The 16,314-nt window shown below is 43.3% G+C and overlaps 1 protein-coding gene across 2 annotated transcripts in view; it reads left to right on the top strand.

The window, feature by feature from the left end:
* Nucleotides 1-15,119, top strand: part of LOC137434116 (ephrin-A2) — a 218,474-nt gene extending 203,355 nt beyond the window's left edge. The window contains exons 4-5 of one of the 2 annotated variants that reach the window (XM_068126800.2): nucleotides 8,705-8,788; nucleotides 13,323-15,119. In XM_068126800.2, the coding sequence (XP_067982901.1) occupies nucleotides 8,705-8,788; nucleotides 13,323-13,462 (224 nt within the window). In that variant the 3' untranslated portion in view covers nucleotides 13,463-15,119. The remainder of the gene's footprint in view (nucleotides 1-8,704; nucleotides 8,789-13,322) is intronic. The other variant, XM_068126801.2, reaches the window with a different exon arrangement.
* Nucleotides 15,120-16,314: the final 1,195 nt, after the last annotated feature.

The raw sequence follows: 16,314 nt of genomic DNA, 5'->3' as shown, positions 1-16,314 counted from the left end.
CTTACGACACACAGGCAATTACCAGTGAACTGGTCCTCAATTTGCCGACCTCAGAAGGAATGACAGGCTGAGTCAAACCCCTGGTGTTAATTCAGCGATCAACCGGGATTCGAACCCAGGATATGAGGATCCCAAGCCGGCACCCTAACCGCTAATGCCCCCATGCCACTTATGCCGATTGGCCCCGATTAGCCCCGATCTCCAGGTCGGGAGCGATCGGGACACTTTGGGAAAAAACTGGTCATCTACGCTGTATCTACGTCTTAAGTACGCTCCGATTACGATCACTACGCTGTAACCACGCTCATCGTGGGTAGATCGGGTCCCTGAAGACCCGATCGAAGCCGTTTAGAGCCGCTGTGTTCCCGCTCGCGTACGCTGTAACCACGCTGCATTCGCGATTGCCGCCGCTCTGACACGATGCATTCCTGATCACCGCCGATCTAAAACTGATCCAACGCCGATGCTGCCGATCTATTGCCGTTTCAACTACGTCATTCCCGACCAAACCGATCTAACTACGCTCCATTCCCGTCTTTAAGCCGACTAAAAAGCAGATTTCAGGTCCCGATCCGTATAAATAGGGCCCGATTTGCTTGCCGATCATCAGTATCGTCGAAGACAGCCATGGATCAACATCAGAGAAATGGCCGTCTGCAGCTCGCTCTACTTCTCCAACAATATGCAATTAATGAAAGAAGAGCTGCTCAAGTGAGAAGAAGAATGAGAAGAAGAAGAAGAGCCCCTCAGTTCTGGGTCCGGCCATGGTTGACAGAAGAAAGAAAATTGCAGTTTGGGCACTATGGCCGCTTGATGAATGAACTGAGGCTGGAGGACATCAACTCTTTCCAGAACTTTGTGAGGATGCCACCTGCTCTCTTTGATGAAATCCTCCACAGAATCACCCCCAGGATTGAGAAAGAAGATACCAGGCTGAGAAAGGCCCTACAACCTGGAATGAAGCTCGCCATCACCCTGAGGCATCTGGCTACAGGAGACCTCTACCCAACTCTCTCCTACGACTTCAGGGTCAGCAGAAACACCATCGTCAAGTTCATTCCGGAGGTGTGTCAAGCCATCGTTGCAGAGTTCAAAGAAGAAATGGTGAAGTGCCCTACCACCCCAGAAGAATGGACAGAAGTCGCTGATGATTTCGAAAGTAAATGGAACATCCCTCATGTGCTCGGAGCTCTTGATGGCAAACACGTCGCCCTCAGATGCGCACCCAACTCAGGCAGCCTCTACCACAACTACAAGGGCTTCTTCTCGATCGTGTTGATGGCACTGGTGGACGCCGACTATAAGTTCTTGTGGGTGGATGTTGGTGGAATGGGACACATGTCAGATGCTCAGATTTTCAATGCTTCGGAGCTCAAAGAGTGCATAGAGAATGAAACCATTGGATTCCCCGACCCCCTGGCCATGCGGAACGATGATGAAGAGATGCCATTCTTCATCCTTGGAGATGATGCCTTTGCTCTCCGCACCTACTTGATGAAACCCTATGCCAGACGTGGACTCTCTCCTGAACAACTCGTCTACAACTACCGCATCTCAAGGGGTCGACGAGTGGTGGAGAACGCCTTTGGCATCTTGGCAAACCGTTGGCAATGCTTGCTCAAGACACTACAACAGTATCCTGAGGTGGTGCGTGACCTGGTCGAAACTGCTATCTGTCTGCACAACATGCTCCGCATCCGGTTACCAAGTATTCAGCATGCCGAGGTGGACCAGGAGGATTATCGACACAACATCATCCCTGGTGAATGGAGAGATCAAGCCAACATGTTAGAGGTGGAGCAGGCAGTTCGAGGTAACAGGGACAGTGTAGAGGCCAAGCGTCAGAGGGAGGTACTGAGACGCTATTTTAACAGCCCTGCTGGTGCAGTTCCATGGCAGGAGAGGATGGTGAGACATCATTAGAGACACTATGGGAAGGAGTTGAAAGACATTTTGGAGGACATTGTTGTATTGTTATGTATTGCATTGATAAATGATTTCTATTGATATTCATGTGACAATAAACATTATGAAACTTGATATTCAATGTTTGCCTTGTGTTGGTTGGAAAGGGAGAAGTTATTATTGCTGGGTTGAGGGGATGAAAATGCATTGCAAAATGAAAGGTCTTCAAAATAAAAGCTAAAAATTTGACAAGTTTTTGCTGGGTAGAGGGGATCAAAGTTTGCATTCACTTAATTAAAAGGTCATAAAATTAAAAGCGGTAAAATTGATCATTAATAATATTTGTTTAACTTGTACCGCTTTTAATTTTAGACCATGGGGTTATTGGGCAATGCAATTTGGCTCAGGCAGTTATCAATTCCACTTAACAACGTTGACAAAAATTGTCGTGTCGAAATACTTGATCGGGTGAGGCTGATGCAATCCGGACCGATTTATATACAGCGGCTTTGATCGGCATTGGAGCGGGACGGATAGGTAACGATCGTCGTCGAAACGGCACAAGATAATCCTCCGGCTGCAACGACGCTGTAATCACGATCAAGCCGTTCTAACTATGATCAAGCCGTTCTAACTACGATCATTCCGATGGACTACGTTGCATTCACGCTGTAATCACGATCAGTCCCGCTATTTCAGATCGGGATGGAAATTTTAAACATGTTTAAAAAATCGCCCCGATCTATTTTTTTTGTCCCGATCTATTTTTTGGTCCCGATCGACAAAGATCGAAGACGTTCCGTTTACCATCATGCCGATTGATCCCGTTCCAAATAGGATCGTTCCCGTTGTGCAGATCGGGGTCAATCGGCATAAGTGGAATTGGGGGTATATGGCAACTCCAGGCTTATTGATAGATAAAGGTGATATAAAAAAACAAATATCATGAAACATTTACATTTTGTCGTCCATTGTATAATTTAAATAAACATAAATGCAAATTTCGCATGTGGAAAAAGTAAGTACACCCCTACATTTATCACTACTTCAAATACCTAAAATTAAAATCAGGTGCACCAGCTCAGGTGCAAATGGTTAGAACATCGTTAGAGAGGATCTTGGAGGAACCTGCCTTATTTAAACCTCAGACATTTAGTTTGGTTTGCTCTTTGTTGTTGAAGTGTGCGGCATCACCATGCCTATCTCAAAAGAGCTCTCTGAGGCCTTCAGAAAGAAGGTTATAGATGCCTATGAGTCTGGGAGGGATTTAAAAAGATCTCCAAACAATTTGAAATCAATCATTCGACTGTCCAGAAGATCGTCTACAAGTGGAGAAGATTCCAAACAACTGCCAACTTGTTCAAGCCAGGCCGCCCCAGCAAGTTCAGCCCGAGAGCAGACCGCAAGATGCTGAAAGAAGTCTCTAAGAACCCCAGAATGTCATCACGGGACCTACAGGTAGCTCTTGCCACTGGTGATGTCAAAGCGCACGAGTCTACCATCAGAAAGAGGCTGCACAAAGTTGATCTACATGGGAGGTGTGCCAGGAGGAAACCTTTGCTGTCCAGAAAGAACATCAGGGCAAGACTAAAGTTTGCCAATGAACACCGAGGCAAAGACCAGCACTTCTGGAACAATGTGCTCTGGACACATGAGTCAAAGGTAGAGCTATTTGGCCACAGTACCAGAAGACATGTTTGGCGAAAACCAAAGACAGCATTTTACCACAAGAACCTGATACCAACTGTAAAGCATGGTGGTGGAAATATTATGGTTTGGGGCAGCTTTGCTGCATCAGGGCCTTGGCAGCTCACCATCATAGAATCCACCATTAATTCTTCATTGTACCAGAGGGTGCTTGAGGATAATGTGAGGCCATCTGTCGGAAAGTTGAACTCAACCGAAGGTGGACCTTGCAACATGACAATGACCCTAAACATACCAGTAAATCCACCGAGGAATGGCTGAAAAGAAAGAAATGGAGGGTGCTGGAATGGCCAAGTCAAAGCCCAGATCTAAATCCCCTCGAGATGTTGTGGGGGGATTTGAAACGAGCTGTGCATGCAAGAAACCTCTCAAATATCGCACAGCTGAAATAATTCTGCATGGAGTAGTGGGCAAAAATTTCTGCCAGTCGATGTCAGAGACTGGTAGACAGTTATAGGAAACGCCTACTTGAGGTTGTTTCTGCCAAAGGGGGCAATACCACCAATTAGAGCCAAGGGTGTACTTACTTTTTCAACATGCGAAATTTGCATTTATGTTTATTTAAATTATACAATGGACTACAAAATGTAAATGAATGAATGAATGAATGATCGTTTTAAGGCCATTTTTCCCCGCTAGGGTGGGCGTTAGCCTTGCGGGCCCCATGACAATCATGGTTCCCTGTTTGTGGCAATGTTTTTATGGCCGGATGCCCTTCCTGACGCCAACCCTTGGTCACACTCTTACGATGCGCAGGGATACAGTGTGCCTATTCTAAATCGAGGTACACACCGTGATCATTCATCCCAGCAAGCTGGTACTCAATTTGCTGACCTCGGAAGTATGACAGGCTGAATGAACCCCCCTGGCGTTAATTCAGCGAGCGACCAGGATTCGAACCCAGGATCCTAGGATCCCAAGCCGGCACCCTAACCGCTAAGCCAACACCAGGCTGGACTACAAACCTCAGGACTAAGGACTACAAAATGTAAATGTTTCATGATATTTGTTATGTTATATCACCTTTATCTATCAATATTGTTGAAATGAAGATCAAATAGCTGTCTGTTTAAATATGTTGAAAAAGTCAAAACTTTACATGGGGTGTACTTACTGTTTCACGTGACTATATATATATATACATATATATATATATATATATATATATATATATATATATATATATATATATATATATATATATATATATATATATATATATAAAATATATATATATATATATATATATATTTATATATATATAATATATATTATATATACATATATATATATATATATATATATATATATACATACATATATATATATATATATATACATACATATATATATATACATACATGTATATATATATATATATATGTATATATATATATATATATATATATATATACAATATATATATATATATATACATACATATATATATATACATACATGTATATATATATATATATGTATATATATATATATATATGTATATATATATATATACATACATGTATATATATATATATATATGTATATATATATATATGTATATATATATATATATGTATATATATATATATGTATATATATATATATATGTATATATATATATATATATATATATATATATATGTATATATATATATTGTTGCGGATCTCCCGAAGCCCGTTCCCATTACAAAGGGGGGGTTAAACCCCTTTTTTCCCCTGGGTCTTCGGGTCCGCGAGACTGAATCGACACTTCCGGAGCAAACATGAAAAAGGGCATCGAAAAAGGGCATCGGGTCAACGTTGCACGTACCTTTAACCCACGCTGCCACGAAAGCAGGGACCGAACCTCGCACAAGCCATGCTTAATCGAGTACGCCGAGCGATATGCGTATCACGTGACACGTGCCGTTACTTTTATGGAACCCGATTTGAGCGGTTCTATTCGTACCATGCGAAGCCAATTGATGGAAGGGACGAGAACGGTCAAATCAAAGGAATAACACAATTTATTATTATTTACAATGATCAGGATGAAGGAAAGGGGACAAAGCGGCGAAGCTTAATTGATCGTAACTTTTCCCAGACACAGGGCCCACTCATGCACACGGGGAGAAGAAGTTCGCGCGCCAAATGCGCTTTGCCTTCGGTCGCTCCGGGGCAGCTCGCCCGGCGTGACTCTCGGGATGTTCACGGCACGTATACAGGCGAAGGCAGGCAGGAGGAGATCGCGCGTCTGTGGCCCGGCTCGGGTCGTCCTCTCGAGCGCGCGATTAATACAGCGCAGGGCACGGGGCACGGGGAAAGTTTGTGTACAATCTCGATCACCGCAATTCAATGCACTCGTTCTGCGGCGCATTCTCGTGTGTGCTCAAGCTCAACTCAACTCCATTCACTCTCACAGGGAACTTGAACCCATCTCACAGGGAACTGTAACTCAGCACTTGAACTCCCGATACTCTCCGGCTCTGACTGACGTGCACACGACTCTGACTGAGAACTCGTCTAAGGTGGGGGGGGGGGGGGGGCGGCTCGGAGCAGGGTTTTATGGCTCTGCCCCGGCCTGACTCGAATGTTCCAAAACCCCACCTCTCATCGTCGTGGTAAGCCACGCCCCTCGGGCCCTAATTGGCGGCTCGATGCTTACCGGCCACTCCCTCCTGCAGCGCCTCCATTCGGCCTCACCAGACTTGTTCAGGCCTGCCACGTGGCATGCTATCGCCAAAAGAAGTGCCCTACTCACGGACCTGCTCAACGCAAAACTAACACAGGACAGGACTACACTTACATTCACTAAGAAATAACTGAACTATCGCGAGGCTTTATGGTGTGGTGCATCTACCTACGAGGGGTTATCCTTTATTCCAAAACCACAACAATATATATATATATATATATATATATATATATATGTGTGTGTGTATATATATATATATATACATATATATATATATATATATATATATATATATATATATATATATATATATATATATATATATATATATATATGTATATATGTGTGTGTATATATGTGTGTATATATATATAGTTACACAATTTGTGAGCACCAATGGATTTTTCAACCAATAAAAGGAAAATGTTGAGGCACACAATAGTCCAGATGAAATACTTTTTTAGAAGAAGACAATACTTTGAACATAGTCGAACTGACGAGCCTTGTTGCGATGACTAGAGGACTCGTTGCTTAATCAAACAGGAAAATTCTCACAATATTGCCGCAACAGTGGCTCGTCAGGGCGTCAAGGGTAGTTGCACATTGGTTGGGGAACTATTATTCTTCAAAAAAATGTTCTGCAGGACTAAATCGATTGCTGTGATACTTGCCGGGGAAATGAGAATCAACGGACCGTGCAGCAACCAATCTGCCGATCTGTAATGTCTGTCGTCTTTTGGCACGATTATGACATCACGAGGATGAAACAGATGTCGGTGACGGATAGCTCTTCCATGGCCAAATGTTAGTTTGTAATGTTGTTTTCGATGTGAAGCGATGTACCACATTTACTAGAAACGCCTTTGTTTAAGACACAGATTGGCTGATGCCCGATTACTTCAATCATTCCCTGGTATTTCACATTCTTCAATCATTTAATTCTTCATACGTTCTCATTCTTTCATTGCATGTATTCTCACGTCCCATGTATGAGATTTGTTCCCTTTTGATTATTCTGAGAAAATCAAAAACCGTTTAACCACAGAGAAGCAAGGTGAGGATTTTGCCATCACGCTTGTGTGTGTCTGTGTGTGTGTTTGTGTGAGGGTTTTGTGTGTGTGTGTGTGTGTCTGTGTGTGTGTCTGTCTGTACGTGTGTGTGTGTGTGTGTGCGTTTGTGTTTGTGTGAGAGTTTTGTGTGTGTGTCTGTGTTTGAGTGTGTGTGTGTGTGTGTGTGTGTGTTTGTGTGAAGGTTTTGTGTGTGTGTGTGTGTGTGTGTGTGAGGGTTTTGTGTGTGTGTGTGTGTGTGTGTGTGTGTGTGTCTGTGTGTGTCTGTCTGTACGTGTGTGTGTGTGTGTGTGTGTCTGTATGTCTGTGTGTGTGTTTGTGTGCAAGTGTTTGCATGTTTGTTTGTGTGTGTGTGTCTGTGTGTGCATGTGTCTGGCTGTGTGTTTGTGTGCATGTGTGTGTGTGCAAGTGTTTGCATGTTTGTATGTGTGTGGGTGTGTGCATGTGTGCGTCTCTTGAGGCCATACGTTTTTGTCGCCTGTAATGCGGATTTGTAACGATCTGTAACGATCTGTAATAACATAACAGATCATTTGAGCTTTTGTCATCAAATTTTCGACGAACCTTTGTTATGAGAATGTTGAGAAAAAAAAATTGGATCAAATGTGAAAGGGCAAAATCATAGTGACTATAAATCGCCATTATTAGCCCCAGTGCAGCACGTCAAGCCCGAGATGCCCCACTTTATTAGTCGCTTCCGTGATTCTTTATTTATTTACCATCGAGCATTAGTGTGTCTGTCCAGGCCATAACCTTTTTACCATTTGTGCTTTTGTCATCAAATATTTAACAAACCTTTATTGTGAGAATTTGGAGAACACACATGAACAATATGTACAATTTTGTTTTAACTGGCGTTTTCGTCAAGTTTAGTTTGAGTACAAAGCCGACGCGGACGAAGTTTGCATTTTTAGATGTTTTCTAGTTCACATTTGCTAAAGCAAGTTGTGCCATCATAATGTTTAGAGCACAAGTTTTTAATGAAATGAAATTGTTCCGATTTATACCCCAATGTTACAGAGAGAACTTTTTGACGTGGTTGCTGTACTTTCCCGGTATTCCGTGAGGATTGTGTGTGTGGCAGGTTAATAAAGACAGCAAACCAAAAGTACAAAAGAGAACTATCACCTCCTCTCCCGGGTCCCTAATCTGCACAATCCATTTGAATCCTAACTTTAATCCACCAAAGATCCATGTGCAAAACACCTGCTCTTTGATTAAATGTCTTTCTATGACACTAACACGTACTAACCCTGTCTTTTCTCTTTCTCTCCTGTTCCCTTACCCACACCCTTCCACCCTTTCCTCCCTCTCCCGACCGCATCCCATTTTGGCTCCTTTTTTTTAGCACCTAGTACGAAAACATTAGACTTACCTGGTCAGTCCCACCTGGCCAGTAACCGAAAGGTAGCCAGTTCCTTAGAACAAGCAGGTTGGTATTGTATCCCTCTCTCCACCTTTATCCCAGATCTTTCTTCCTCCCGGCTATCTGTCTCACAATGGCTGATGCTTTTCCCCTTATCTCTTTTGGTAACTCTCATAATCATTCCTTATTTCTTTCTCGCCAAGAATCCTGTCCTTATATTCTCTTATCTCCTAAGTTATGTCCTCCTATAAACTATGGATGTTTCGCCGCCATGCATCTCCCTGGTTTTCTGTTTACAGTTCCTCCCACTGTCCACGTTTTTCTTTCTTGATAATTATCAGCACAATGTTGATTTGCACGCAGCAGTCTATTAATGTTCTTGCTATTAATGTAAATGTTCAGTGAAGTCTCCAACATATGACATACAGTATGCACAACCTCCTCCATGAATGTTAGACAAATACAGAGTGGGACTACAATATTATATATAGCTTGCCTTGTAATATCTTGGTGTAGAGCATTCTAATTGCAACCTATTGTGGGCTTAAAATTAGACCGGAATTGTGCATGCTTGAGATAAGTGACACATCAGTTTGGCGAAATCACGTGCATCATGCTGAACCTGCTTCTCACACTGCTCTGGGCTTATGGTTAGTCTGATTGCTAAACAAGTTTTTCAATTAAGGTAATTGCTACATTTGCACACACACACCGCAGCACTGTCAAATCATGGTAATATTACATTCATGGCACGGTGCGCGATTACACCGTCCAGTCAAAATGTATTCTCCGTATGTGCTCAAGGAGTCTGGGTGATTGGATGAAATGTCAAACACAGACACACACAATTTGATTGAAATGATTTTTCTGCAACTAGAATTCCAACAATATTGAGGAAAAATGCCTTGAGAGTGGTAACCATGCAAGACCATGAAGTGGTAACCATGAAGTGGTATCACAAGCAAGATGTGTTACAAGAAAGAACAAGTACAGATACATTCAAAGTACACCGCCCCCATGCCAAATAATGAAATATCCTACAGCGCGGCATTGCCGGGCCGCCTCTGGCGCCCGGCAATACCGCAGTGTAGCTCGTAGAGACTGCATTGGGAGGGAGAGGTATACACTATTTGATTAATTGCATACTTAAAATCAATAAAAGATTGTCATAAAATATTTTCTTAATCAATTGGCTAATAGCACAACTAAACCACTAGTGCTTCATCCGAAGATGTAACTTTTAGAAATTTTATGGAAGTCCTTAAGAATTTTTTTATTTTTTTATTAATCAATAAATAATTAATCGATTAAATGATTAATCAATCAATAAAAAATATCCTTTATAGCCACATCACCTGGTCACTGTCATGTCCAAATATTAGCTTCCTAGCTCAAAAGGTGCCTGAGATATTGCGCAGATGAGAAAGAAAATAAATAAATGATTAATAATGAAAATAAATAAATAATAATCATAAAAAATTAAATGATTAATCAAAAAATCAAAAATATCCTTGATAGCCACATCACTTGGTCACTGTCATCTCCAAATATTAGCTTCCGGGCTCAATAGGTGCCTGAGATATTGCCCAGATGAGAAAGAAAATAAATAAATGCTAAATAATGAAAAAAAAAAAAATCATAAAAAATTAAATAGTTAATCAATTGGCTAATGAAATACATAAACCACCACCATTTCATCCGAATCTGTAACTTAAAAAAAAAATTAATGAAGTAATTAATCAAAAAATTAAATAATTAATCGATTAATTGATTAATCAAGAAATCAAAACTAGCCTTGACAGCCAAATCACTTGTTCATTGGCATGTCCAAATATCAGCTTCCTAACTCAAAAGATGCCTGAGATCATGGCCAGAAGAGAAAGGAAATATATAAGTATTTAATTAATCGCTAATAATTAAATAACTCGTCAATTAATTGATTAATCAAAAAATAAAAAATACGGTGTTGACAAAGTACTTCCTCACTATTGTGCCAAAATTTCAGCTTCCTAGCTGAAAGGATGGCTGAGATATCACCCAGACAAACAAACAAACAACCAGAGTGAAAACTGAGTACTCCCTTTCAGCGTGCGTCATTGACGGACCCCCTTCGGTACCCGGCAATGACGTCACGCAGCGCCTGGAGATGGCATCGGAAAGGAGCGGTGTACAACAAAAGAGGAGTGTGCTATTTTACATGTTGTTTGAGAGTGTCTGCATCTGAGTTGGCAGAATAGCATGCCATGGCAGGGAGTTGGCAGCGTAGGTGGAGGTTTGGTCCTGCTGGTGACAGCAATGTGCAGGACTGGTATTAATATAGACTTGTAAATCCACCACCGCCCCCCTTTTTGGTCCTGCTGCACGGTAATCCTCTGAGTGGACCACTCCATCACAACTCCCATTCCCCCGGCCACCTGCACGCTTGGCAGGCCGATGTTTTTCTCATGCCATCAGCACCACTTTACAAGCGCAAACTACGAGAGGACCGTTATTATCGCACATCCAGACGTTTGTAACAACAGCTGCAACAGGGCGGAACGTACTGACAATCTGTGATTTTTCAACATGGAATGTGTGGCCAATATATTAATAAGATCATGAAATCTCTTGTTTACGATGCAATTCCATGATTTTGAGGTCTAGCTGGGCTCGTAAACGCAAATATGCTTTGCAGCGCATCTAGTGAAGAATGTGGTTGACAACTGAGAGGCTTTTAAAGGGATTTTGGAAAACAACGAAGCACTGATTTTTTCTTTTTCCTGCAACTGTTGTGGTTGTTAAGGTTGCTGTGCATTTGAGCAAGACATTTGCTTCATATGGATCCAGATTAATGGCAGCAGAAGTAGAAGTCCCGTTCGTTGCTGAAACAAAGTCTGTGATTCTTCCAGAGAAGGAAATTTTCTTGCAGTGCCTAGATTAGCACCTACGCAAACAATTCCATTGAAGATTCCTCAAAACAACAACTCTATCGCCATGCGAAACACCACGCCCTTAACTCCGTTGGCCTCCAATTTCTAAAACTCAACTTGGCACTTACTCACCCTTTTCACTTGTTCTCCTTGCTCCGTATGCGCTCAATTCTCCAAACACCTGTTCTACCTACGGCCCAATGCACTATGGCAAAGAGGGCAAACGTTGCCGCTCTACGTTGTTGGGCCTGTGCACCATCAGTTCCGGACACATAATGAACCCTGAACTTCCTACTGGTCGCTCCATGGAACTTCCTGCTGGTCGCTCCATGGTATCCACCCTCTCCCACCGTATGCCTTTGTACTTTCAATATTCTGTTGTCGTTCCAATGTCAAAATGCTTCCCTTCTGCTGTGTTTTTCCGCAGACATTTAATTAATACTATATCTGAGCTAATTAATCCACCCAGACACAGATATAACATTGAGATAGACCCTGCTTATTGGCACATCATGGATGTTTAAGATTTGTCCAACATGCAAGTTAATAGATGTGCGTTAAATGATTCCCGAAGCACCATATCGCGAAGGCGTTACTCGACATAGTTGATACGATTCGACGACTGTTCTGAGCCGGCATGATTGTAAACGAACTGTTTGCAGGACTTCAGTTGGTCAAAGTTTACATGACTTTGGTGAATTAATACGAGAGGCAAAAAGTCTTCGGTTGGTCAAAACGAGATCCCAAAATCCTTAGATCGTGGCGGCCTCGTCTTGCAGGAAGAGGTTCATTCTGTACGCTTTCATGTCCATATTTAAAAATTTTCACCAATCTAATACAGATGCCCTCGAGAGCCAACCATCACCATGCTGTGGATCCAACTGAGAGTAAATATGTTTCTTTATCCATTATTTAACGTTGCACCATCTTCGTTACAGCTAATTGACGGCCATCTTGATTTTCAGCACATGCATTAAAGCAGGGAAACATATGACTGCAGGTATTGGTTACCAACATGATAAAGAGGTCTTCAAGATTAACACTACCCTCATATGCAAGCAAGTGGGCAACTACACCTGTGCATTCGAAAAATTCACTTTAGCCGACACAACAACTCAGAGGTAGTGCATCCGCCATTGAGCCTTCAGTCCTGGCATCCTTTTCTTAAGGAGCCCGAGTAAAGACTGGCAGGCTGGTGTTTCACATTACGGCGTTGCATCCTCGAATAAGTCATCCTTTGGATGGGACATTAAGCCAGCTGTCCCACCTGCTACAATTTGCTGTTGGCTGTTAGAAATCTCACGATACCTTGAGTATGCGTTGCTCTTGCCAAGTTCCAAATTAGAGGTCCTGCTCTGATTTATGGGAGAAGGGATGGAAGGGGCACTGCATCGGTGATACTGCTTGTGACTGTAGAAATTATGTAACCCCAATGTTGAGGTGCTGTATAATACATGGTTGAAGAAACAAATAATTTCTTCTCTGCCACCTTAATTTGCATTAATAAGGTTCTTGATTGGGATTAGGAAGGTGCAAACCACTTCCAATCCACTGCCAAGTTGTATACCTCGTATACCTCCACCCGTGTCCATTCCAACATGCTATAGACAGACGTGTGTGCCAGTGCTAGAAACGTGTGTGATGCATTGCATCCCATGCGGTGACCTGCGTGACATGGCGTGTTTCCGCAGATGAGTCGAGGGTCGTCACGGCGCAGGCATCTCGCAGCAAAGCCCGGCAGGGCCCGTCAGCATCTCCGACCGGTTTCCTCCTGATCCTGGCACTTCTCCCGCTTCTGCTCACCCAAGCATATGTCCCACTTTTCACATAAGCCCCTCCGGAGGCATATTTTTACCCAGCGGCCTGCCAGCGTCTGCCATCTTCGTTCTTCGGTCTCTTCCTGGTCCCTCATCGACCGTGCACAAGCATCCTCCCTTTTCCAGAGAAATGTCGGGCACGGCCCTTGACGGGCAGGGATGTGTGGTTTCAGCCCGTTGCTTTCTTGACGTTTGCTCATCTCGCTGGCCCCCTTACTGGGGGATTTACTATTCCCATCTTGTAACCCAACCCCCATCCCCCCCCCCCCCCTTCCTGTCCCTCTCCATCCATCCTCCAATCTCTCTGATTATCTTTTCCTGTCTCTCGCTCTCTCTCTCTCTCTTTCTCATTCCCCTTCTGCTGGTACTGAAAGTGCACATGTGGACTCCATATCCAACACCATGTATGCTTCAAATGCATTTTTAAAAAACATTTCTTTGGATTACCAACTCGGAATTTTTTTTAAATTAAACATGTTTTTTTTAGGACCTAAAACGTTTTTCTTTATTTTATTTCATCGGCGTTAAGAAGCATATTATGCTGTTGTTGTGTTGTACGATTGCGTCGTGTTATTGCCACGCTTTTGTCATTTTTTAAAAATTGTTATTCCGACTGCTCACTCCCTCGTCGCTTATTGAGACAATTGGGCATACTTTGATACTTGATTGGGTATTTTGGGATTTGGTTTTGATTTGGGGTAAACAAGAGAAAATGAGAGCTCAAAATTGTTTGGGATAAACCAGGAAGTTGATCCTCAAGTCAATCGTGCGATGTTGTTGCAGGATCTGCTGACAAAGCTGGTTACTCATGAACTCTATTGATAAAGCTGGTTCCTGGACCATTGTCATCCTGCTTTTGTTTCCTGGATACGTTATCTTTCCGTTATCCACACTCGTCCCCAGTCCTCCCCGCGCACTGCTTTCCAGCACAATTTAAACGGCGGAAGCGATCGATCAACGAGGTGAGCCGGACGAGGCAACGGAGAAAGAGGTGCTTTCTCATCGGAAGAGCACGAGCTGGGACGAGGCAGGTGGCACGGTCATTCCAGAAAGAGCTGCTCTCACTACTGGCACAGAACGACTGGTGTGTGAAAACGAGCTCGACGGATACGTGGAGAGCCTCGCTGAAATTCCTCGTTCATGGGTTGCCACCATGGACCGAACTCCTAAGCAACGAGGGAAGGTTCACCGGTCGCAGCTCAAAACGACGACGACCACTTGTATTTTCGGCAAAATCTAGAGCGCTCTGAGCAAGCTGGGTTCTTTGCCACGGTCCAGGTGGCATCACTCGTCCCGGTCGGTTACTCTCCCGGTCCGAGGCACGGCTCCTGGCGTGCAGGTAGCATGTGGGACCAAATCGTGCTCCGTGTAGCGTGCTCGCTGCAAGTCAGGAAGCACAACTAATTGGCGAGACCCGCTGTTGACAGGAGGTGAGCCGTGTTATTAACAAGCCACATTTTAAACAAGAGCCCATGGGACCCCCGTGATTGTAGCATTCTGTCCTTACTTTGTTTCCCACACCCTCGGTCTACATCGAACACACCATCCTCCCCCAAAAGCTATCTTTGTAAATACTTTCAGGCGAAAGCGGCGTCCGTCTCGTGCAGCGCTGTACATTTTTCTGTACATACTGTAGGGTTTGTGGTTAATAAAGATTGTGGCTTGAATCTCTCTCTTTGTGCCTTCTCTTCCATCGTCCGTTCCCCCGCTAACACGTAGGTGAGGCCTTACGCGAGGTGGCCGGCCACGTGACTTGTCATCGACATCGAAGCCAATCAATGGCGTGATCCCTATGTCCGTCATGTACTTGGACCTGAAGCCAAATTGTGTACTTGGACCTGAATCCAAATAGTGTACTTGTCCCTGAAGCCAAATTGTGTACTTGGACCTGAAGCCAAATTGTGTACTTGGACCTGAAGCCAAATTGTGTACTTGGATCTGAATCCAAATAGTGTACTTGTCCCTGAAGCCAAATTGTGAATTTGGACCTGAAGCCAAATTGTGTACTTGGACCTGAAGCCAAATGGTGTACTTGGACCTGAAGCCAAATTGTGTACTTGGACCTGAAGCGAAATTGTGTACTTGGTTGGACCTGAAGCCAAATTGTATACTTGGACCTGAAGCCAAATTGTGAATTTGGACCTGAAGCCAAATTGTGCACTTGGATCTGAAGCCAAATTGTGTAGCTTGGACCTGGAGCCAAATTGTGTACTTGGACCTCAAGCCAAATTGTGTGCTTGGACCTGAAGCCAAATTGTGTACTTGGACCTGAAGCCAAATTGTGTACTTGGACCTGAAGCCAAATTGTGTACTTGGACCTGAAGCGAAATTGTGTACTTGGTTGGACCTGAAGCCAAATTGTATACTTGGACCTGAAGCCAAATTGTGTATTTGGACCTGAAGCCAAATTGTGTGCTTGGACCTGAAGCCAAATTGTGTACTTGGACCTGAAGCCAAATTGTGTACTTGGACCTGAAGCCAAATTGTGTACTTGGACCTGAAGCCAAATTGTGTACTTGGACCTGAAGCCAAATTGTGTACTTGGACCTGAAGCCAAATTGTGTATTTGGACCTGAAGCCAAATTGTGTACTTGGATCTGAAGCCAAATTGTGTGCTTGGACCTGGAGCCAAATTGTGTACTTGGACCTCAAGCCAAATTGTGTGCTTGGACCTGAAGCCAAATTGTGTCCTTGGACCTGAAGCCAAATTGTGTACTTGGACCTGAAGCCAAATTGTGTACTTGGACCTGAAGCGAAATTGTGTACTTGGTTGGACCTGAAGCCAAATTGTGTATTTGAATCTGAAGCCAAATTGTGTAGCTTGGACCTGGAGCCAAATCGTGTGCTTGGACCTGAAGCCAAATTG

Source organism: Myxine glutinosa, chromosome 10, assembly GCF_964187855.1.
Source record: "Myxine glutinosa chromosome 10, kmMyxGlut1.1, whole genome shotgun sequence".
NCBI classification, from domain to species: domain Eukaryota; kingdom Metazoa; phylum Chordata; class Myxini; order Myxiniformes; family Myxinidae; genus Myxine; species Myxine glutinosa.
Note: the sequence above shows the minus strand (reverse complement) of the source record. Positions and strands in the feature narration are given on the sequence as shown.